The sequence below is a fragment of the Salvelinus alpinus genome, chromosome 9 (genome assembly GCF_045679555.1).
Source record: "Salvelinus alpinus chromosome 9, SLU_Salpinus.1, whole genome shotgun sequence".
Classification (NCBI taxonomy): domain Eukaryota; kingdom Metazoa; phylum Chordata; class Actinopteri; order Salmoniformes; family Salmonidae; genus Salvelinus; species Salvelinus alpinus.
In genome coordinates, this window is record NC_092094.1 from 33,563,156 (window position 1) to 33,588,664 (window position 25,509).

At 42.5% G+C, this 25,509-nt stretch overlaps 1 protein-coding gene across 3 annotated transcripts; it reads left to right on the plus strand.

The window, feature by feature from the left end:
• The first annotated feature begins 832 nt into the window (after positions 1-832).
• Positions 833-25,313, plus strand: blm (BLM RecQ like helicase). Of its 3 annotated transcripts, XM_071416803.1 has the most exons (23): positions 833-1,157; positions 6,962-7,022; positions 7,113-7,776; positions 8,247-8,382; positions 16,607-16,716; positions 16,829-16,961; positions 17,079-17,800; positions 17,934-18,110; positions 18,283-18,401; positions 18,503-18,616; positions 18,713-18,811; positions 18,899-19,047; positions 19,169-19,275; positions 19,375-19,535; positions 19,639-19,834; positions 20,019-20,209; positions 20,351-20,495; positions 20,590-20,789; positions 20,953-21,148; positions 21,300-21,422; positions 21,586-21,802; positions 22,785-22,838; positions 24,839-25,313. In XM_071416803.1, exons 1-23 carry the CDS (start codon positions 1,060-1,062, stop codon positions 25,029-25,031), a joined length of 4,365 nt encoding a protein of 1,454 aa, XP_071272904.1. In that variant the 5' UTR covers positions 833-1,059; the 3' UTR covers positions 25,032-25,313. The 3 variants fall into 3 exon arrangements, with proteins under 3 accessions (XP_071272904.1, XP_071272902.1, XP_071272903.1); XM_071416801.1 differs by having other exon boundaries at positions 6,962-7,776; XM_071416802.1 differs by lacking the exon at positions 22,785-22,838 and having other exon boundaries at positions 834-1,157; positions 6,962-7,776.
• The last annotated feature ends 196 nt before the right edge of the window (positions 25,314-25,509 follow it).

The window sequence follows — 25,509 nt, forward strand, 5'->3', positions numbered from 1 at the left end:
TTATGCCAAAACATTTATTTGTATGTTGGTAACCAGTTTATAATAGCAATAAGGCACCTCTGGGGTTTGTGGTATATGGCCAAGGCACTCCACATTGCGTTGTGCATAAGAACAGCCCTTAGCTGTGGTATATTGGCCTTATTGCCAGTGCTTGAACTGAAATAAGTGCTGATACTGATTTTGGGTAATGGTACTGTTTACATTTAGGTGCAGGAGCCCCAAAATACATGAGCTAACATTCTATAAGAGGAATGTAGTTGAAGCATTAGAAAATGCAAGGTGCCGGTACTCAGCTTCGGTGACCTGCCCAAGTCAAGCACTGCTTAAATAAATGGGTATGATGCAAAACTACTTGTTTACTGTTCTAATTACATTGTTAATTAGGTTATAATAGCAGTAAGGCACTTTGGGGGTTTGTGGTATATGGCCAAAATACTATGGCTAAGGGGCTGTAACCAGGGACTCCGCATTGTGTCACGCTTAAGAACAATAAATCAAATGTATTTATAAAGCCCTTTTTACATCAACCAATGTCACAAAGTGCTATACAGAGACCCAGCCTAAAACCACAAACTACAAGCAATGCAGATTAGAGGCACGGTGGCTAGTAAAAACTCCCTAGAAAGGCCAGAACCTAGGAAGAAACCTAGAGAGGAACCAGGGTCTGAGGAGTGGCCAGTCCTCTTGTCTGTATTGGCCATATACCACACACTCGAGCCTTATTGCTTAAATACTGTATATTCCTTTCTGCATGTAGCCAGATAGAAAAGCTATCTTTGACTACATTTCCCATGATGACCAGGCCCGTAACAGGAAATCAGTTTCTGAGCCAATGGAAAGCATTTAGTCAAAACGGCGCTAAAACACGTTAACAGACAGCCTCTTTGCCTTTGGTTGCTGAATTTATTTATTTTTGTAAATTAGCTATAGCTAGGTAGACAACTTTTTATTTTATAGACCACGACAATAATACATCCACAGACTGCACAAGTGGTTGCTCGCGAAATAACAAGACTAGCCAGTTATTATGATGCTAATGTTGAGATGCTAGTCTAGCTGATGATGTCCAGTCTTCCTCAAAATAATTTGAAGGAACAACTCGAGAGACATAGCAATGCTGCTCAGAGAAAACTGTCGTTGTCTAAACCCAAACCAGGGTAAGTATCTTGATTGTCCAGCTGGAGTTGTATGACGTTAGCTAACTGTTAGCTCTGGTCCTGGGAGATCCGGGCGGCCTTCTTCAACGCTCTGTTGGACCGATTTGGTTCTGTGACCGGCTTCATTAGTTACTCACAAAAAAAAGTATGTATGTATATTATAATGCTGATGGACTATCCTATTTATGCGCAAGCTGTCGTAATATGCTGCGTTCACGTGCTCGTCGCAACCAGGAAACTCGTACATTTTCGAGAAGCTACAGTAACGTTAACTAGTTGTATATGTGGACATTAACAAGTTTCCTAGTTCCGACCAGTACGTGAACACGGAAATAGTTCCAAAATACGAGAACTATTTTTGTACGGTCAAATTAACTCTGGTCCATGCGCATGCGTCGGTTCCAACGTTAGACTGCCTACATATTTCTAACTAAGACCATTTTAGTTGGGACAAGTAATTTACCTAAACCTCAACTAAATCTTGTAATGATTAATGTGGAAATGGAGCAAGTTGAGGAGACTAAACTGCTTGGTGTAACCCTGGATGGTAAGCTGTCGTGGTCAAACCCTATTGATGCAACGGTAGCTAAGACAGGGAGAGGTCTATCAATAATAAGGCGCTGCTTTCTTGAAATTGCTATGAACAAAACAAGTACTACAGGCCCTAGTTTTGTCTCACCTGGACTACTGTCCAGTCATATGTCAAGTGCCACAAAGAGGGACATGGACAAATTACATTTGGCCAATAACAGAGCAGCACGGCTGGCCCATAAATGTACAAGGAGAGCCAACATTTAATAAAATGCATGTAGAGGGAAGATTGACTGCATCACTTTCTGCGAGGTATTGATTGACATGTTGAAATCACAGAGCTGTCTGTTTTAAGGGACTAGCGCACAGCTCAGACACCCATACATACCACAAAAGACATACCACCAGAAGTCACTTCACACCCCTCAAGTACAGAACAGACTAAGGGAAACGCACAGTACTACATAGAGCCATGACTGCATAGAACTATTCTACATAATGTAACTCAGTCAAGGAGTAAAATCAGATGAAAAAACAAACAGATAAAACTACACCTTATGGAAAAGTGCAGACTGAAGGCACACACATGATAACACGCACTCTAAACACACACAGACATTTTAAAGGGACGGTTCACTCATTTTGAATGTTACATTGTTTGTGTGCATCTAAATGGTGTAACTATTGATTCCCTTGGTCATTTCATGTTCATGTGTATCTGAGTTATTGCCGTTAAAGCAGGCAGAAATCCAGCCAGTGTGACATGGCGCTGTGATAGTTGCTCTCACTACATTGGAAGTTAATAGGAATACGACTTTTAGATTGCAAAAACATCTATCATACATGTCAGATTTCAGTATTGGCCGATGTCATAACTCGGAAGGATGTCTTCTCTTGAATGAGCCATTGATCATATTTTTGCGATATTTCTTCCTCAATAAATTTAATTTAACAGAGGGTCTAGCACATTTTTCCTATTTGTCTGCCTTTTTAGTCCAGGGTGCATTGCATGGTGCTGTTGCCAGAGATATTATAGAAAGGAGAATCCAATGAATGAAGGAACAACTCTCCACCCAGCAGACTGTCAACCAATCGCATTCACGTTGTCATGCTGCGTCACGCGGTTTGCTTAGCTAATCGTCAGGCAATGCAAATAGTCTGGGTAGCCATTTGGTTAGCTGTTCAGGAGTCCTATGGCTTGGGGGTAGAAGCTGTTAAGAAGCATTTTGGACCTCGACTTGGCGCTCCGATGTCGCTTGCCGTGCAGTAGCAGAGAGAACAGTCTATGACTAGGGTGGCTGGAGTCTTTGACAATTTTTAGGGCCTTCCTCTGACACCGCCTGGTGTAGAGGTCCTGGATGGCAGGCAGCTTAGCCCCAGTGATGTACTGGGCCGTACGCACTACCCTCTGAGGCCGAGCAATTGCCATACCAGGCAGTGATGCAACCGGTCAGGATGCTCTCGATGTTGCAGCTGTAGAACCTTTTGAGGATCTCAGGACCCATGCCAAATCTTTTTAGTTTCCTGAGGGGGAATAGGCTTTGTCGTGCCCTCTTCACGACTGTCTTGGTGTGTTTGGACCATTCTAGTTTGTTGGTGTTGTGGACACCAAGGAACTTGAAGCTCTCAACCTGCTCCACTACAACCCCGTCGATGAGAATGGGGACGTGCTCGGTGCTCCTTTTCCTGTAGTCCACAATCATCTCCTTAGTATTGGTTACGTTAGGGATAGGTTGTTATTCTGGCACCACACAGCCAGGTCTCTGACGACCTCCCTATAGGCTGTCTTGTCGGTGATCACAACCACTGTTGTGTCGTCTGCAACGTTAATGATGGTTTGGAGTTGTGCCTGGCCATGCAGTCGTGGGTGAACAGGGAGTACAGGAGGGGACTGAGCACGCACCCCTGGGGAGCTCAAATGTTGAGGATCAGCGTGGCACATGTGTTGCTACCTACCCTCACCACCTGGGGGCGGCCCATCAGGAAGTCCAGGATCCAGTTGCAGAGGAAGGTGTTTAGTCCCAGGTTCCTTAGCTTAGTGATGAGCTTTGAGGGTACTATGGTGTTGAATGCTTGTAGTTGTAGTCAATGAATAGCATTCTCACATAGGTGTTCCTTTTGTCCAGGTGGGAAAGGGCAGTGTGGAGTGCAATAGAGATTGCATCATCTGTGGATCTGTTTGGGCGGTATGCAAATTGGAGTGGGTCTAGGGTTTCTGGGATAATGGTGTTGATGTGAGCCATGACCAGCCTTTCAAAGCACTTCATGGCTACGGACGTGAGTGCTACGGGTCTGTAGTCATTTAGGCAGGTTGCCTTTGTGTTCTTGGGCACAGGGACTATGGTGGTCTGCTTGAAACATGTTGGTATTAGACTCAATCAGGGACATGTTGGAAATGTCAGTCAAGGCACCTGTCAGTTGGTCAGCACATGCCCGGAGCACACGTCCTGGTAATCCTTCTGGCCCCGCAGCCTTGTGTATGTTGACCTGTTTAAAGGTCTTACTCACGTCGGCTACAGAGAGCGTGATCACACAGTCGTCCGGAACAGCTGATGCTCTCATGCATGCCTCAGTGTTGCTTGCCTCGAAGCGAGCATAGAAGTGATTTAGCTCATCTGGTAGGCTCGTGTCACTGGGCAGCTCGCGGCTGTGCTTCCCGTTGTAGTCTGTAATAGTTTGCCAGCCCTGCCACATCCGACGAGCGTCGGAGCCGGTGTAGTATGATTCAATCTTAGCCCTGTATTGACGCTTTGCCTGTTTGATGGTTTGTCGCAGGGCATAGCGTGATTTCTTGTAAGCTTCCGGGTTAGAGTCCCGCACCTTGAAAGCGGCAGCTCTACCCTTTAGCTCAGTGCGAATGTTGCCTGTAATCCATGGCTTCTGGTTGGGGTATGTACGTACAGTCACTGTGGGGATGACGTTCTCAATGCACTTATTGATAAAGCCAGTGACTGATGTGGTGTATTCCTCAATGTCATCGGAAGAATCCCGGAACATGTTCCAGTCTGTGATAGCAAAACAGTCCTGTAGTTTAGCATCTGCTTCATCTGATAATTTTTTTATAGACCGAGTCACTGGTGCTTCCTGCTTTCATTTTTGCTTGTAAGCAGGAATCAGGAGGATAGAGTTGTGGTCGGATTTACCAAATGGAGGGCAAGGGAGAGCTTTGTACGCGTCTCTGTGTGTGGAGTACAGGTGATCTAGAATTTTTTCCCTCTGGTTGCACATTTAACATGTTAATAGAGATTTGGTAGAACTGATTTAAGTTTCCCTGCATTAAAGTCTCCGGCCACTAGGAGCGCCGCCTCTGGGTGAGTGGTTTGCTTATTTCCTTATACAGCTGACTGAGTGCGGTCTTAGTGCCAGCATCTGTTTGTGGTGGTAAATAAACAGCCACGAAAAGTATAGCTGAGAACTCTCTAGGCAAGTAGTGTGGCCTGCAATTTATCACAATATACTCTACTTCAGGCGTGCAAAATCTTGAGACTTCCTTAGATTTCATGCACCAGCTGTTGTTTACGAATATGCACAGACCGCCCCCCCTCGTCTTACTGGAGGAGTGTGCTGTTCTATCCTGCTGGTGCAGCGTATATCCCGCTAGCTGAATACCCATGTTGTCATTCAGCCACGATTCCGTGAAACATAGGATATCACAGTTTTTGATGTCCCGTTGGTAGGATATTCGTGATCGTACCTCGTCTAATTTATTGTCCAATGATTGCACGTTGGCGAATAGTATTGACGGTAACGGCAGCTACCCAGTCGCCTTCTCCGGTTCCTGACCAGGCATCCGGCTCTTTGTCCTCTGTACCTGCATCGCTTCCTCATGCGAATAACTGGGATGTCGGCCCTGCCGGGTGTTTGGAGAATATCGTGTGAGTCCTGCTTGTTGTTGAAAAAATCTTTGTCTAATCCGAGGTGAGTGATCGCTGTCCTGATATCCAGAAGCTCTTTTCTGCCATAAGATATGGTTGCAGAAACATTATGTACAAAATAATTTACAAATATCATGAAAAAAAACATAACACAGTTGGTTGGGCACCCGTAAAACTGCTGCCATTCCTTCCGGCGCCATTTTATATCATCATCTGTGGATCTGTTGGTCAGCGCATGTAGGAGTACACGTCCTGGTAATCCGTCTGGCTCTGCGGTCTTGTGAATGTTGACCTTTTTAAAGGTCTTACTCACATCGGCTACGGAGAGCGTGATCACACAGTCGTCTGGAACAGCTGATGGTCTCATGCACGTTTCAGTGTTACTTGCCTCGAAGAAAATTCAGTGTATAGGTAGAAAAAGTGCCTATTTTTCTCGAACGTACATAATCTCACGATTCCAAAGCTATACGATATTACAGATAGCAAGTTATCTGAAAAGATATGTAATTTTGTTCTTGTTGACAAATTTGGTGCTACTGTTGGATTTTTGAGCTGGCGCCCAATAGACTCCCGTTTACTCCTTGAAGGAGAGCGCTCCTTGTCCCAGAATTGCCCAGAATGCACCGCGTGACCTTTGACGTGGCATCTCCTCAAAAGTATATCTGCCATTGAGAATGTCAGACTCCACTCTGTGAGGCACATTGATCTGCAGGTTGGACATGGTGAGATTGTAGACTCCTAAATTGATAGTGCAGTTTGTTTATGCGATTTTTACATGCTGATATTGTCTTTGGTATTATTTTGTGTAGCTACTTTTGCTTGCTAGCTTGCCAGCCAGCGCATAGAAAGCATTGTATTGTGGATTTTGTAGTTGACTTGAGCTGCAACTTATTTCCACAACAATTTTTAATGTTGCTACCAACCTTATTATAATGCCAAAATTAAACATTTGTTCACAAAAAATATTGTTCTCACATATTAGTGTTATTTAACACTGTAAATTAAAGGAATGAGGTTTGGTCTGGATTTTTCCTTTAATATTGTTCTGTTGTATTATTGATTTTGTGTTATTGATATGTTATGGTAGATTAGTGTGTAATAATGTGTTATGTACTGTTTTATTTTATGTATCTGCGTAATTGTGATTGGACCCCAGGAAGAGTAGCTGCTGCCTTGGCATAAAATACACCCCAAAAAATTGGGCCAGAGCTAGCTAGAAGTCAGTAGCCAGCAGAGATATATGCACAATATACTGACTAAAGTAGGTAGCTTTCCAGATAAGGATTTTCTGGATAAGAGCGTCTGCTAAATTACTAAAATGTAAGAATTTTGAGGACATTGGAGCTACAAGTTTTCCGTGTAAAAAGTTAGCTATAATGACTTCACTTTTCTTTGCAGGACATTTTGTTTCAAAAAGAAGTCCACATCAGGTATCACCAAGGTGGAAGTTCCCACTAAGGTAAACAGCTCAAATGGTTTAACAAACAGGAGTGTCAATGTTCCTCATGATAATGCAGTAATTAAACCTCCTTTGACATTTTCAACCAAGCCCGAAAGACCTCTCTCCAAAATCAACTTCTCCTCAGTCAATCCCATAAGCAAGTATGAAGCCATCAGTCCTGTATTAAACCCCTTTTCAGTGAGGAAACCCATCCCAGCTGTGTCTGCTGCAAAGATCTCCCCTGCTTTTACCAAATCTGATAGCTTGATCACAGGTAGCAATGGCAGCAAACCCACAGGACTTGATAGCTCTTTTGGTATTCCCCTGGACGGATGGGATGATTTTGATGACTTTGAAACCCCTGTTAAGGGAAAAAGTACTTTACCAAGCCCAGGGATCTCAGGTAGGAGTGTCAAGGTGACACCTGTTTCCAGTGTTGAACAATTGGATACTAACACACATGGATCAGACAAAGATGTCCCTCTACGAGCGCTGAATACAAAGACCAACAGCTGTCATAGAAATAAGTGTAGTCTTGATGGGACAGAACAATGTACTCTCACAATGGAGGACTCACAAGATGCTTCGGAGTCTGCCAGTACTGCTCCAAGAGACAATCCCATCCAGGATCCAGCAGAGTGGGAGCACTGGGAGGTGGAGGATTCTCCCATTAAAATGGTTAGAAGACGACCTTCTGCTTCTCAAGCCAAGTCTGTGCTGAGTGACAGTGAAGATGAGAGCATCACTGCACCCGGTCCAGTTGAAAAGACAGGTGAATAGTACTCTTAAAATATAGCCTTGATCAGGTCCAATTATCAGTGTCTCAAGTCCAAGTATTTTCCCTTTGCACATTTATTGTAAGCTGGAGGTCACCTACTTAAAGGAAAACTACACCCCAAAACTGTTTCATGAGTGTATTGTTGATTTAGTCCCACAATGTTTTGCATATCAGCAATCACGTTTTCAAGATGTATAACTTTCAACATACATAAATACAGCTGGTATGATGCATTTTGCATTATATGGTGCTGCGTTTTGCGCCATATCGGCTGTATCTTAACTTGATTGCTGACATGCAAAACATTTTGGGACTATATTAACAATGGACAAATGAAACAGATACCAAAACATAGCTTTGGGATGGAGTTTTATTTTAAGGATGAACATCTTGGCAGGGTGTTGATAAATAATTATATCAGCATTGAAAAGACATCAACTCATCTCCCAAAAATGTTTCCGCAGATCATCAAAGTAAATGGAATGAGACAGATGTCATAGACCTTGATGACAAGTCCGAGCTAGATGGAGACCTAGATTTCATCCCCCCTTCCCCAAGTCCAGAGGATTTCAGTTATTCTACTTCTACAAAGGAAACAAGGTATGTTTCTGCTGTACATGTGTACATTCATCTGTTGCATTTTAGTCTATGATTATGTTTTACATTTCTTTCTAATGGATGTATGACTTGAGAACTGATGGTGTGAATGCAATTGTCTTTATTTACATTTACATTTAAGTCATTTAGCAGACGCTCTTATCCAGAGCGACTTACAAATTGGTGCATTCACCTAATGACATCCAGTGGAACAGCCACTTTACAATAGTGCATCTAAATCTTTTAAGGGGGGGGGGCAGAAGGATTGCTTTATCCTAGGTATTCCTTGAAGAGGTGGGGTTTCAGGTGTCTCCGGAAGGTGGTGATTGACTCCGCTGTCCTGGCGTCGTGAGGGAGTTTGTTCCACCATTGGGGTGCCAGAGCAGCGAACAGTTTTGACTGGGCTGTTGTACAGCAAGCTATATAGTACCTTCAGAAAGTTTTCATACCCCTTGACTTATTCCACATTTTATTGTTACAGCCTGAATTCAAAATGGATGAAATAGATTTTTCTTCTCATTGATCTACACACAATACCCCATAATGGTAATCAGGGAGGCAAACTAGTCACCTTTCAGGGGAAATTCTCAGTTTTGAATCAAAATAGGTGAGCTACATGATTCGTGTAGATCCGATTAGAGAAGTTTTCGGGGAGGGGCTTTGGATGACTACTGGTTGTATGCGAATGAGTGATGCGCATTTGGAGCAATACTGGCTGTGTCCAAGGCTCTGCCAATCGTTCACATAACAACAGAATGCAGCACGTGGCTGAAGAGAGAAGAGACAACCAATGTGCTACTTACAGCATCAGCGCTCGTGCATGCTGGAAAGACAGCAGGAGAGTGGAAAGGCAGTTTGTATCCAAAAGTTTGCCAGTTAACTTACAGCAGCGCATCCCCTAAACGATAACGAAGAGGTAGGTCAGAAGCCTGACCATGGAGACGGGGGTGAGAAGGTGATGAAGCGTACTTCATGAGCTGTAACCGAAAAACAATTTGCATTTGGAAAGTTTGAGGTGAGGGAGAAAGTGTGGTTGAACAAGTATTGTTATCATTGTTAATTCGATCCAGCTAGCAAGATACTTATCTGTTAGCTAGCCAGAGAAATGTTGACCAACATTAGCCAACTTAACTGAACAAATAATTGAGGCTATGGTGTGAAAATTAGCTAGCTAATAAAGTCAGACAGCTAACATTAGCAAGCTAACGTTACAACATCAGATGAGCTAACGTTAGTAACCTAACCAATTTGCTATAGTATTAACTTCTTATGGCTGGGGGCGCTATTTTCACGTTCGGATGAAAAGCGTGCCCAGAGTAAACTGCCTGCTACTCAGGCCCAGAAGCTAAGATATGCATATTATTAGTAGATTTGGATAGAAAGCACCCTGAAGTTTCTAAAACTGTTTGAATGATGTCTGTGAGTATAACAGAACTCATATGGCAGGCGAAAACTTGAGAAAAATCCAACCAGGAAGTGGGAAATCTGAGGTTTGTAGTTTTTCAAGTGATTGCCTATCCAATATACATTGTAAATTCTGGTCCGATTGCACTTCCTAAGGCTTCCACTAGATGTCAACAGTCTTTAGAACGTTGTTTCAGGCTTCTACTGTGAAGGGGGAGCGAATAAGCTGTTTGAATCAGGGGTCTGGCAGAATGCCTTGAGTTTAGTTACGCGCGCAGCCGTGAGCGCGAGCTCTGTTCCTTTTCATTTCTAAAGACAAAGGAATTGTCCGGTTGAAACTTTATTGAAGATTTATGATAAAAACATCCTAAAGATTGATTCTATACATCGTTTGACATGTTTCTACGAACTGTTTCTACAAACCTTTTTGACTTTTCGTCTGGACTTAGTGCCCGCGCCTTGTGCATTTGGATTACTGGACTAGACGCGTGAACAAAAAGGAGGTATTTGGACATAAATTATGGACTTTTATTGTGGAACTGGGATTCCTGGGAGTGCATGCCGATGAAGATCATCAAAGGTAAGTGAATATTTATAATGCTATTTCTGACTTTTGTTGACTCCACAACATGGCGGGTATCTGTTTGGTGGTTTAACGCTGTACTCAGATTATCGCATGGTGTGCTTTTGCCGTAAAGCTTTTTTGAAATCTGACACAGCGGTTGCATTAAGGAGAAGTATATCTTTAATTCTATGCATAACACTTGTATCTTTCATCAAGGTTTATGATGAGTATTCCTGTAAATTGATGTGGCTCTCTGCAAAATCACCTGATGTTTTGGAGGCAAAACATTACTGAACATAACGCGCCAATGTAAACTGAGATTTTTGGATATAAATATGAACGTTATCGAACAAAACATACATGTTTTGTGTAACATGAAGTCCTATGAGTGCCATCTGATGAAGATCATCAAAGGTTAGTGATTCATTTTATCTCTATTTCTGCTTTTTGTGACTCCTCTCTTTGGCTGGAAAATGGCTGTGTTTTTTTGTGACTAGGCACTGACCTAACATAATCGCATGGTATGCTTGCGTTGTAAAGCCTTTTTGAAATCGGACACTGTGGTGGGATTAACAAGTTTATCTTTAAAATGGTGTATAATACTTGCATGTTTGAGGAATTTTAATTATGAGATTTCTGTTTGAATTTGGCGCCCTGCACTTTCACTGGCTGTTGTCAAGTTGATCCCGTTAACGGGATTTCAGCCGTAAGAAGTTAACTGGTAACGTTATACGACTCCTTGCCGATCCTCAAGATATATTATGTGTTAGTTGCTTACTGGACCCTGGCAATCTGTGAAATGTTAACTAGCTAACTACTATCTGTGAACTCATGTTTTCCCTCTACAGTATGTGGTTAATCAGAATGAGAGAATTAGGTGAAAATGAGTCGCTGCTTGTTAAACAAGTGTACAGTCGTGGCCAAATGTTTTGAGAATGACACAAATATTAATTTCCACAAAGTTTGCTGCTTCAGTGTCTTTAGATATTTTTGTCAGATGTTACTATGGAATACTGAAGTATAATTACAAGCATTTCATAAGTGTAAAAGACTTTTATTGACAATTACATGAAGTTGATGCAAAGAGTCAATATTTGCAGTGTTGACCCTTCTTTTTCAAGAACTCTGCAATCCGCCCTGACATGCTGTCAATTAACTTCTCGGCCACATCCTGACTGATGGCAGCCCATTCTTGCATAATCAATGCTTGGAGTTTGTCAGAATTTGGATTTTTGTTTGTCCACCCGCCTCTTGAGGATTGACCACAAGTTCCCAATGGGATTAAGGTCTGGGGAGTTTCCTGGCCATGGACCCAAAATATCGATGTTTTGTTCCCCGATCCACTTAGTTATCACTTTTGCCTTATGGCAAGGTGCTCCATCATGCTGTAAAAGGCATTGTTCGTCACCAAACTGTTCCTGGATGGTTGGGAGAAGTTGCTCTCGGAGGATGTGTTGGTACCATTCTTTATTCATGGCTGTGTTCTAAGGCAAAATTGTGTGTGAGCCCACTCCCTTGGCTGAGAAGCAACCCCACACATGAATGGTCTCAGGATGCTTTACTCTTGGCATGACACAGGACTGATGGTAGCGCTCACCTTGTCTTCTCCGGACAAGCATTTTTCTGGATGCCCCAAACAATCGGAAAGGGGATTCATCAGAGAAAATGACTTTACCCCAGTCCTCAGCAGTCCAATCCCTGTACCTTTTGCAGAATATCAATCTGTCCCTGATGTTTTTCCCGGAGAGAAGTGGCTTCTTTGCTGCCCTTCTTGACACCAGGCCATCCTCCAAAAGTCTTCGCCTCACCGTGCGTGCAGATGAACTCACACCTGCCTGCTGCCATTCCTGAGCAAGCTCTGTACTGGTGGTGCCCCGATCCCGCAGCTCAATCAACTTTACAAGACGGTCCTGGCGCTTGCTGGACTTTCTTGGACGCCCTGAAGCCTTCTTCACAACAATTGAACTGCTCTCCTTGAAGTTCTTGATGATCTGATAAAAGGTTGATTTTAGGTGCAATCTTACTGGCAGCAATATCCTTGCCTGTGAAGCCCTTTTTGTGTAAAGCAATGATGACCACGTGTTTCCTTGCAGGAAACCATGGTTGACAGGGGAAGAACAATGATTCCAAGCACCACCCTCCTTTTGAAGCTTCCAGTCTGTTATTCGAACTCAATCAGCATGACAGAGTGATCTCCAGCCTTGTCCTCGTCAACACTCACCTGTGTTAACGAGAGAATCACTGACATGATGTCAGCTGGTCCTTTTGTGGCAGGGCTGAAATGCAGTGGAAATGTTTTTTGGGATTCAGTTCATTTGCATGGCAAACATGGCAAAGAGGGACTTTGCAATTCATCTGATCACTCTTCATAACGTTCTGGAGTATATGCAAATTGCCATCATACAAACTGAGGCAGCAGAGTTTGTGAAAATTAATATTTGTGTCATTCTCAAAACTTTTGGCCACGACTGTAGCTGGAGCTGGCTTAAGCTGGATGCCACTAGAGGTGAAAGGAACACCACACATTTTCTCGATCACTTTTTCAGTACAGTGGATAAAAAGGGGTATGCCAGGTGTACTCTGCCTGAATGAGGTCAATTATGCCATCAAAAGGTATCATGCTCTACTGGCACATTGTAGAACAGATGTCCACAGGCAGAAAGTGTACAATGTTATAATGTGCAGTGTAGCCCAAAGATGTTGCTTTTCTTGTGTTGAACTTGACAGTAACACTTGTGTGTGAGTGAGGGGGGGTTATTAAATGTTTTTACTTGGTAAACGTTATTTTTGCACACATGTAGCCTTGTGCACTTGATCGATGTCTTATAGTGGCCTCTATAATAGAGCAAACATTGTTTCATTCTAACAGGCATTCTATTTCTACTTTAGAAGTTTTTCCCCCCAAGTGCAATGTTTAGATGTGCGTGTGTGGGGGGGTCACAAGCATTCTATTATAAAGGCTGTCATGGCTAACTGCAATATTAGTGTATTATTTTTTCTCAAGACTTGTGTCATTTGCAGTAAAGTTTTGGCAACAAATAACATTGGATTGCTTTCTTTAATTTTTTTTGCTGTGTGTTAGGTTCACATTAGCCACTTTCTATTTTACACACAGACTGATCATATTCTTTGTTGTTTAATTAGTTAATCCGTGTGTAGTCTTAACATTCTGTGTACTCCCCTTGTCCTAAGGGTCAAAAATGACCCGTCTTCACTAAACCCCTAAAATAAAGCAGCTTAATTGAATTTTAAACCCCAAATCTATTTTGCATGAAGAAGCAACCTGTCATTCATCACAAACATCAGGGTTTTCCCTCTTCACAATGCAGAAAGACTGCATTTAGTCAGTGGACACCACTCATTTTTATTACAACACACCTGTCATAATTGTTTTCTTTACTAAAGTAGAGGTGTATTATTATTGTTTAAGGTAATGCATAGGTCTAAACATATTTATTTTTAGAAAGAGATAGCACTTGTGTAGCAGAAATGTGCAGAAAGTAGTTTTGAATGCATTTTATTGAAGGGAAACAATAAGTCTTGAACTTTTTTGGCAACATAGTGATATTTTCTTATACTGTACAATGAGGAATTCAACTACAAAATACTATTCTTCTCCCATTTTTTTAAACCATTGCCCCCACCCACAAGGTGTATAAACAACAACAATAAAATAAGATAATAGATACAAAACTAAAACATGAAGAACATAAATCAATCAACTCTAATTAGCACATGTAGGACAGTATGCAAGTGTGTGTGCATGGACTTTCCAGATGTATTTCTCACATGTGCAGGAAATAGTATTTATTTTACAGTCCTTCTTTGGGGGGCAGAATTTGCATCTCCTCTTGCCTGCTGCAGCCTCAGGTGGATCAGGACAAAATTCAGCCCCCTGAACAGCTTTCGCAAGCGCTGCTGTGCGGGGGAGGTGCTCCCTTCTTTGAATGTGTGGGGTTACAAGTGCCTTTCCCAGCTGCGCCAGGAACACCCTCCTTTTGTTCCACTTATCAGACATCCAGGTAAGGTTGATCTTGTTCCATATCAATAAGGCATTGTATGAGGACACATCAATGGTGTTATGGAAGATGACCAGGGGCCAGCGGTCAGTCATCCTCCTGCAGCTGTAAGTTCCAATCATCTTGTCCAGGTTGTCCACGCCTCCTTTGTTGTAGTCCAGGATGATGGCTGGCTTCCTGTCCTCACGATCACTGATCTCAGCCGTTTTGTGCAGTGTGCTCAGGAGGACCACATTCTTGTTCCTCTTTGGGAGGTAAGAAACTAGAGTGGTGGTGGGGGTGAAGGCAAACTTTGATGAGAAGGCCTCTCTCCCCCTTGTTGTGAGGAGTGCAGGGGGGAGCTCAGGTTTGTTCTTTTTAACTGTGCCAACCATGTTGAGTTAAATCAGTAGCATAATCTCAATTTCTTATTGTGTGTGTCTTTGGTGTTTGTGGTGTGTAAATGATTTTAGAACTACCGGGTCAAAAATGACCCTAAGACAATCTTTGTACCCTGGTGGTGTACAGTTTTCATGGAAATATGAACAAAGGCGATGTTTTACTTTTTCTAATGTTGGGGTCACTCCAAGAAACGTCATCAAATTTCAAGTTGAAAAAAAAGATCACTTGGGTGGTTTTCTCTGCTGTTAAACATAGTGGCGGGTCATTTTTGACACTTAAAACAACACAAGGGTTAACCTGCATTTCCCCCTAGCAGGGATGTTTTTGCATGTTTTAGTGCTCAAAAAAAGTGTCACCTTTTTGGGCCCTCACCAATTTGCATCCCTGAGCAATGTGAAAACATGTTTTATAAATTTTTGTAAATGTATTGAACATGAAATACAGATATCTCATTTACATAAGTATTCACACCCCTGAGTCAAAACTTTGTAGAAACACCTTTGGCGGCGATTTGCACTTCTGGATTTGGAGATCTTCTCCCATTCTTCCTTGCATATTTTCTCAAGCGCTGTTAAGTTAGATGGGGAGTGGTGGTAAACAGCAATCTTCAAGTCTTTCCACCGATTTTCAGTGGGATTCAAGTCTTGGCTTTGGTTGTGCCACTCAAGAACCTTCATATCCTTGTTCTGAAGCAGTTCCAGCATTGGTTTGGCTGTATGCTTGGGGTCATTGTCCTGTTTGAATGTAAATCTTCACCCCAGTCTGAGGTGGTTTGTACTCTGAAGCAGGTTCTCAAGGATTTGCCTGTATTTGGCTCCATTCATTGCTCTATCCTTACAAGTCTCCCAGTCCCTGCTGCTGAAAAGCATCCACATAGCATGATTCTGCAAACACCATGCTTCACGGTATGGATGGTGTTAACCAGGCACATCTCATCACCTGTCTTTCTCCGGACATTGTGCTTTGCATTCAGGTCAAATAGTTATATTTTTGTCTCATCAGACCACAATCTTTTGCCTTATGCTCTTTCTTTCATGTGCCTTTTTGCAAACTCCGGGTGTGCTGTCATTTGCTTTTTCTCAGGAGTGGCTTCCATCTGGTCACTCTCCCATAAAGCCCAGATTGGTTAAGTGCTGTAGAGACTGTTGTGCTTCTGGCAGATTCTCCCATCTCAGCCAAGGAACTCTGTAATTCTGTCAGTGTGGTCATTGGGTTCTTGGTCACCTCCCTGACGAAGGTCCTTCTTGCCTGGTTGCTCATTTTGGTCAGACAACCAGCTCTAGGCAGAGTCTGGGTACTTTCATATTTAATTTCACAATCATGGAGAGTGGAGACCACTGTGCTCTTGGAAACTTTCACCACTTTAGAAATCGTTTTATACCCTTCCTCAGATATATGCCTCATCACAGTTCTATCTTGGAGAGCTACGGACAGTTCCTTGGACTTCATGGTATAGTTTCTGCTCTGAGATACTGTGGGACCTTATATAGACAGGTGTGTTTTTTTCTAAATAATGTCCAAACAATTGAATTGGCCACAGGTGGACTCCAATCAAGTTGTGACATCAAGGATGATCAAAGTTAATTGGATGCAACTGAGCTCAATTTGGAGTCATAGTAAATTAATACTTATGATATTTCTGTATTTAATTTTTATATAAATTAGCAAACATTTCTAAAACCTGTTTTCACTTTGTCATGGGGTATTGTGTGTAGATGATAGGTGAGAAAAATAAAATCCATTTAATCCATTTTAAATTCAGGCTGTAACACAGCAAAATGTGGAATAAGTCGAGGGGTATGAATACTTTCTGAAGGCACTGTATCTACTTGGCAAGCGTTGTTTATGATCACAACAGATTGAAGACACCTGGCTCTGCAGTCCGTAAAGACGTCAGCCCTGTATCAACAAGAGGGTCAGTGTCAAGCCTGCAAAGAGTGTCTGATGGTCCTCTTAAAGAAAGAAAAGGTGAATAACATGGGTTATGTTTAAGCCAGATGTTTTGGTCTGTTTTTATAATTCCAGTGAACATTGCATATAATTCTCTTGTATTGACTCCTCATTTTATTTGTTCCTTTAGTCACCAATCCAAAGTCTGAATATCAGCTCTTGAGTATCATGGAGTCCATCTGTGCTCTGGTGGATTCCATCCCTGATCATGAACTATTAGGCCTGTCCTGTGGGACAGAGCTCTTACTGCAGCGGGCTCATAGGTAATTCATTTAATCTGAACTATTTTATATGGGACAACCGCTGTAGATTAAGTTTCAGCTGTAGTTTTACTGTGACATCTATTAATCTGTTAGTCATATCACCCTTTTTACCATCAGGAAAAGGATAATTGCTACTGGCAGCAGTGACACATCTTTCGGGACACAACAGCCAGACAGCACTGTCTTGGAATCCAGATTCAGTGAAAAGACTACTTTTTCCTTTGCTACTCCAAGTGTCATGTCTTCCACCACTTGCCTGCCCAAGGGTAAAGGAGATTCTTCCATGAAAGCCCTTCCCTTCAGGAGGTCCTCTGTCATATCTGTGGACTACGACAGTAGTGTTTTTGAGGACTCTGACTGTATGATCAATGTTCAGACTCCAGGCATCTCTTGGAGACCCAGCACTCAGGAAAATCCTATTTTCACTAGAGATAAGAAGAAAGCATCCACAACAGGCCAAAGTAATTGTGACTCTCCATCGAATTACGGTATCTTCAAAAAACAAATTGGTGATGTGGCTCAGTCAAATCTCTTCTTCTCACCGAAGAGCCCGGCTGCTGCTGTACAAATGACTGGGGAGAGCAGTACCCAAGCCTCTGTGGCACAAGCCCCAGCAGTCACGGAGCCAGACGATTTCTTCATTGATGACTTTGACATAGATGACTTCAATGATTCAGATATCCCTGATTACTTTGAACCCCCAAGCTCCTCAGCGTCAAGGCAGGACTCCAGTTCTGTCTCTAAAGTGGTGTGTGAGGGAGGACCAAGTACATCAACATGGCAGAAGAAACCAGCTACACCAGCTCCTGTGGCCAAGCCTCCTAAAATCACCTCTCCTGGCAAGTACATTCATTATAGGGCAGCCTTGAGATTGGATTATTCCTTCTACTAAACAAATGTTTTTTAGTTTTTCTTACATGGATTACTTGGTCTGTAGCTCAGACAGACTCATGTTTATCTCATAATTTGCAGAGCTCACATACAGAAACCCTGCCCACGATCGCTTCAGAGGCTTCAACTTCCCCCACTGTCCAGAGATGATGAAGATTTTCCACAAGCGCTTTGGTCTCCATCAGTTCCGATTCAATCAGTTGGAAGCCATTAATGCTACGTTGTTAGGTGAAGACACATTTGTCCTGATGCCAACAGGTGAGTGGGGAATCAATGCCGATTGTAGTATACAACAAGTGCCTTTTTAATGCATTGATTCAAATATCTCAAACTGACTTTGCAGATATGTAATATTTAGTAGGTATGAACAGAAAATGTTGATTAGATAATGTAATGTGCTGGATGTGTTTTGTTATTTCCTGTTTTTCAGGAGGGGGTAAAAGTCTTTGCTACCAGCTGCCGGCCTGTGTGTGTGCAGGAGTGACTGTGGTCATCTCACCACTGAAATCACTCATTGTAGACCAGGTCCAGAAACTCACTACTCTGGATGTAAGTTTTCTACATACTGCTCACAGTGTGAAGTATGAAATGTACACATTCTTGCCACCCTATGCTTGGAATGTGTTTTAAATGTCCTTGCCTGTTTTTAGATTCCCGCCACAAGTTTGTCTGGTGAGAAGACTGACAGTGAAGCAGCCAGGATCTACTTGCAGCTGTCCAAGAAGGACCCCATAATTAAATTGCTCTATGCAACTCCTGAAAAGGTGAGAACTAAATAATTTAACCAGTAATGCTGTTATCAACCTCTTCTAATGGGAAATGCTATATTCAGACCTGTTTTTCAATCTGTTTTCCTCCAGGTGTGTGCGAGTGGCAGGATGATCAGTGCCCTTCAGAACCTGTATGAGAGAGGTCTTCTAGCACGCTTTGTCATTGATGAGGCTCACTGTGTCAGTCAGGTAGGTTCCTATATGTGATGCCTTATCTGGTCTAATGTTAGGTGTTAGAGGGAGACGATGAACCTGATGCCCTGTTGTTTCTCTCAGTGGGGCCATGACTTCCGGCCAGACTATAAGCGGATGTACGAGCTGCGGCAGAAGTTCCCCAAAGTGCCGATCATGGCCCTGACCGCCACTGCCACCCCCCGCGTCCAGAAGGACATCCTCAACCAGCTGCAGATGACCCAGCCTCAGGTGTATGTGCTCTAAGATGTGCCTTACCTGGGAAAAAACACCAGTACAGTTGTAGTATTGTCGTATGCAAACATACAGCAGCTGTTTGTATGAATGTTCCTCATGGTGTCATTTCTCTTTCAGGTTTACCATGAGCTTCAACAGAAATAACCTCAAATATGCTGTGTTACCCAAGAAACCCAAGAAGGTAGATGAGGACTGCATTGACTGGATCAAGAAAAATTATCCACGTTAGTGTTCTCCCTCACTTGGTCAGAGGTTTTTAATGCTAGTGGAATGAAGTGTTTTGAGGACTGGGATCATGACTGGTTTTTACTCCTTGTGTGTAGGTGGCTCTGGCATTGTGTACTGCCTGTCCCGTAATGACTGTGACAACATGGCTGACAGTCTTCAGAGAGCTGGTATACTAGCGCTAGCCTACCATGCAGGCATCAATGACAAAGACAGAGAATATGTGCAGACCAAATGGATCAATCAGGATGGCTGCCAGGTGAGGTGATTTTAACAGATGTTTACACGTTAACGTCACTAACCACCTTCATACTACTTGAGCTATCATTACCCAGGGTTAATGTTGTATCCCTGTACTCCAGGTCATCTGTGCCACCATAGCCTTCGGCATGGGCATCGACAAGCCTGATGTGCGCTATGTGATCCACGCCAGTCTCCCCAAGTCAGTAGAGGGCTACTACCAGGAGTCAGGCAGAGCAGGCAGGGACGGAGAGATCTCTCACTGCATCCTCTTCTACTCCTACTCTGACGTCATCCGCATCAAGAGAATCCTCACCAGTACAGATCTGAATTTTGACTATATAGACTTACAAATAATAGTCTGCAATTTTGTATGGGTTATATATCACTTATTGGAACATTTCCATGGAGGTATGGAAAGCTCCATGGACAATGTCTAAAATCCTTTATGTCAAAGTGTGAAAGTGATATTGAGAAAATGTCCACTCTGTTTTGATCACAGTGGACAAAGATGGAAACCACCATACCAAAGCCACTCACTTGAACAATCTGCACAGTATGGTACATTTCTGTGAGAACGTGATGGACTGCCGAAGGATACAGCTGCTGGCTTACTTTGGAGAGCACAAGTTCAACCCAGGCTTCTGCAAGGAACACCCTGATGTCATCTGTGACAACTGTGCCAGACCCAATGTAAGAGTTAACCCTTGATAATAGTTAGCACTTGTTCTATTTCACTGCAATATTTTTACGGCTATGTGGTTATAATGTTTCATGTTTGAATTTTAAATGTTTCTATTTAATCAAGCTGGTTATATTATTTTTCGCTTTCAGCAATACAAAGCAAGAAACGTGACTGAAGATGTGAAGAAGATTGTGAGATTTGTCCAGGAGAATTGTGAAAAAGTTGGCTCCAGATACAGCAAATCTGCGAACCAAAACCGACTCACTCTGAACATGCTGGTGGACATTTTCTTGGGTAACCAGTAAATTAGAGCACCACTTAATTGAATGATTAAAAATTACTGTATGTTTAGTGTTTCTGAGAGAAACTCAACAATGCTTTCTGACAGGTGCTAAAACCGCTCGTGTCCAGTCAGGGATGTTTGCGATAGGAAAGGCTTACTCCAAACACAATGCTGACCGTCTGTTCAAGAAGCTGGTGCTGGATCACCTCCTGGTGGAGGACCTGTACATCACAGCCAACAGCCAGGCAGTGGCTTACATCTCTGCTGGACCCAAAGCCATCAATGTCCTCGGGGGACACATGCAGGTGAGCTTACACACATCATACTGGTACTTAAACTTAGTTCTCATTCGATACGTCAACAACTGTTGTGAACGTGTTCTGTCATTCGTTATTAGCTTCACATATTTAGTTATGTTTGTGAGATCCCTGCAGTAGAAATGGGAACAGTTATTTTTCCTTGTCCTAGGTGGAGTTCTATGAGACCGAGAGTGCCTCCAACATCAGGAAGCACAAAACTGCTGTGGCCAAGGATGTCTCCAAGAGCGAGGAGATGGTCCAGAAGTGTCTGCAGGAGCTCACTGATCTGTGCAAGAGGCTGGGCAAAGTCTTTGGCATTCACTATTACAACATCTTCTCCACTGCCACCCTGAAGATGATAGCCGGTGAGTGCTGAGAGCATACACCACTATTTAGACTTATTGTATTTCATTCCTGTTCATATTCCTTTTCTAGACCAAGCAAGTGTTTACCTAACATTTTATTGGTAGACTTCCAATAACCAGGAGTTGTTGTAAAACTGCTTCCTTCTCCCAGAGACTCTGTCGGCCGACCCGGATGTGCTGCTGACGATTGATGGTGTGACGGAGGACAAACTGGAGAAGTATGGAGCAGATGTCATCGCGCTTCTGCAGAAATACTCTGAGTGGAAGCTACCCGGTGAGTGACCATACTGGGGAAAGCATGTCCTACACAACTCGATAAAACTGGATTTCATATGTTCATGTTCCTACTCAGTGATATCTGTGCCCTGCTGTGTTTGACCTGTAGTGTAGTTGTTTTGTGTTAACATGTGTGTCTGTCTGACTGAACCCCTCTGCAGTGGAGGAGCAGTCTGACACCACTGAAGGAAGCTCCACTATGGCATGGATAGACACAAGGCGAGGCCGCGGAGACGACGAGGAGGACTGTTATGAGGACGACGCTGGATCATCCAGTTATTTCAACAGTAACAACGGCAGAGGAGCGAAGAGGAAAAAGGCCCCCGCCTTCAAGAAATCCAAAAAGAGAAAAGGATATACAAACTCCAACTCTAAAGGGTTAGTGTTATGTGTCAAATCTTATATGCAGTCATATACAGTGACGAGTGAAAGTTTACACACCTGCTTATGAGTACAGTCTTCACATTGGGCTGCCTTAAAATTACATCTAAAAAGGGATTACATTTTATCTATACAGTCAAAAGTTTGGACACACCTACTCATTCAAGGCTTTTTCTTTATTTTACTATTTTCTTATTTTACTATTTTATGTAGAATAATATAGATGACATCAAAACTATGAAATAACACACATGGAATCATCTAGTAACCAAAAAAGTGTTAAACAAATCAAAATAGATTCTGGATTCATCAAAGTAGCCACCCTTTGCCTTGATGATAGCTTTGCACACTTTCAGCAGAAGGCTGTGGTAGCCATGCTGGTTAAGAGTGCCTTGAATTCTAAATAAATCAGACAGCGTCACCAGCAAAGCACCATCACACCTCCTCCCCCATGCTTCATGGTGGGAACCACACATGCGGAGATCATCCTTTCACCTACTGGTGTTAACTTAAAATGACACAACAACTAGGTTCCAGTTTAACAACGTTTACTAAACCGTATTTCCACAATACATGGTTGCCATTGCACTCCGGTAATGGCAACCCCGCGCAGGCATACTAATAAGAGTGATGGTGCCATGATGGGGATACTTAATACATGTACTTAACAGTTGGAACCAAACATCTCACATTTGGACTCATCAGACCAAAGGGCAGATTTCTACCGGTCTAATGTCCATTGCCCGTGTTTCTTGGCCCAAGCAAGTCTTTTCTTTTATTGGTGTCCTTTTGTAGTGGTTTCTTTGCAGCAAAGACCATGAAGGCCTGATTTCACGCAGTCTCCTCCGAACAGTTGATGTTGAGATGTGTCTTTTACTTGAACTCTCTGAAGCATTTATTTGGCCTGCAATTTCTGAGACTGGTAACTCCAATGAACTTATCCTCTGCAGCAAAAGTAACTCTGGGTCTTCCTTTCCAGTGGCGGTCCCCATGAGAATGCCAAGAGTGTGCGAAGCTGTCATCAAGGCAAAGGGTGGCTACTAAAATATATGTTGATTTGTTTAACACTTTTTTTGGTTACTACATGATTCCATGTCTTATTTCAGTTTTGATGTCTTCACTATTATTCTACAATGTAGAAAATAGTAAAAATAAAGAAAACCCTTGGAAGGAGTAGGTGTGTCCAAACTTTGACTGGTACTGTGTGTGTGTGTGTGTGTGAAATAAATAAATAAATATACACACACACACACACACAGTTGAAGTCAGAAGTTTACATACTTAGGTTGGAGTCAATTAAAACTCATTTTTCAACCACTCCACAAATTTCTTGTTAACAAACCTATAGTTTTGGCAAGTCGGTTAGGAGATCTACTTTGTGCATGACACAAATAATTTTTCCAACAATTGTTTACAGTCAGATTATTTCACATATAATTCACTGTATCACAATTCCAGTGGGTCAGAAGTTTACATACACTAAATTGACTGTGCCTTTAAACAGCTTGGAAAATTCCAGAAAATTATGTCATGGCTTATTGACATAATCTGAGTCAATTAGAGGTGTACCTGTGGATGTATTTCAAGGCCTACCTTCAAACTCAGTGCCTCTTTGCTTGACATCATGGGAAAATCAAAATAAATCAGCCAATAACTCAGAAAAAACTATGTAAACCTCCACAAGTCTGGTTCATCCTTGGGAGCAATTTCCAAATGCCTGAAGGTACCACGTTCATCTGTACAAACAATAGTACGCAAGTATAAACACCATGGGACCACGCAGCCGTCATACCGCTCAGGAAGGAGACGCGTTCTGTCTCCTAGAGATGAACGTACTTTGGTGCGAAAAGTGCAAATCATTCCCAGAACAACAGCAAAGAACCTAGTGACGATGCTGGAGGAAACTGGTACAAAAGTATCTATATCCACAGTAAAACGATTCCTATATCGACATGACCTGAAAGGCTGCTCAGCAAGGAAGAAGCCACTGTTCCAAAACCGCCATAAAAAAGCCAGACTACAGTTTGCAACTGCACATGGGGACAGATCGTACTTTTTTGGAGAAATGTCCTTTGGTCTGATGAAACAAAAATAGAACTGTTTGGCCATAATGACCAGCGTTATGTTTGGAGGAAAAAGGGGGAGGCTTGCAACCCGAAGAACACCATCCCAACCGTGAAGCACGGGTGTGGCAGCATCATGTTGTGGGGGTGCTTTGCTGCAGGAGTGCCTGGTGCACTTCACAAAATAGATGGCATCATGAGGGAGGAAAATTATGTGGATATATTGAAGCAACATCTCAAGACATCAGTCAGGAAGTTAAAGATTGGTCACAAATTGGTCTTCCAAATGGACAATGACCCCAAGCAAACTTCCAAAGTTGTGACAAAATGGCTTAAGGACAACAAAGTCAAGGTATTTGAGTGTCCATCACAAAGCCTTGACCTCAATCCTATAGAAAATGTGTGTGCAGAACTGAAAAAGCATGTGCGAGCAAGGAGGCCTACAAACCTGACTCAGTTACACCAGGTCTGTCAGGAGGAATGGGCCAAAATTGACGCAACTTATTGTGGGAAGCTTGTGGAAGGCTACCTGAAACGTTTGACCCAAATTAAACAATTTAAAGGCAATGCTACCAAATACTAATTGAGTGTATGTAAACTTCTGACCCACTGGAAATGTGATGAAAGAAATAAAAGCTGAAATGAATCACTCTACGATTATTCTGACATTTCACATTCTTAAAATAAAGTGGTGATCCTAACTGACCTAAGACAGGGAATTGTTACTATGATTAAATGTCAGGAATTGTGAAAAACTGAATTTAAATGTGTTTGGCTGAGGTGTATGTAAACTTACGACTTCAACTGTACATGTGTTTTTTTGTTGTGTTTTTTTCAAATGAATACTAGCGATATACTATATACTTGCAACTGTATATTTGAGTTATTTCATGCCAGACTTTGATTCAGAATACTATCTGGCATCTACATTTACCCGTTTCATTCTCTGCACTCCTGTCTCTTGGTGTAGGAAGTACAGCAACAATGGGTCGTGGACAGGGTCCAACTCCAGAGGTGGATCTAAAGGCCGGGGGTCAGCAGCAGGGCAGGGCTCAAGGCCTTCAGCAGCAGGCCCAGTGGGGAGGAGGCCTGGCTTTATGGCCCTCCCCACACCACAAACAAACAGCCGGCCATTCCTCAAACCAGCCTTCTCTGTACTGTAGGAGTATAACTCCTGGCCATACCTGGAGTCTAACAGAGGGATTTTGGAGTAGCAAGGAAACTCCTAGTTAGTAGAGGATTTGAGACTGGGGTTCAATTTGATTACAATTTACTTGTAAATGATTTACTTGTTTCATTTTAACCAATGTGTGTTTCTGTACAGCATCTTCAATAGTCTTAACTTTTTTCACTGGATTATCACTGTTTGTTTGCTTCTTTAGCAGTATTTCTTATCCATTCTGACGTGAAGTTTTCCACTTTTAATAAAGGCTCCCTAAATGTGATACTGCTTTAAACTGTTTTCATCTGGAAAAGGTAAACATGGGAGATTGTTTTGTTTTGAACCACGTCCTTAATACTGTACTTCCATTTACCCAAAAGCATGGAATGTGTAATGTTCCCTGTAGATGGCACTATATAATATGAGCTTTCAAAAAAAATGGTGTGAATTTGCATTGAAGAGCCATAAACCACAAGAAG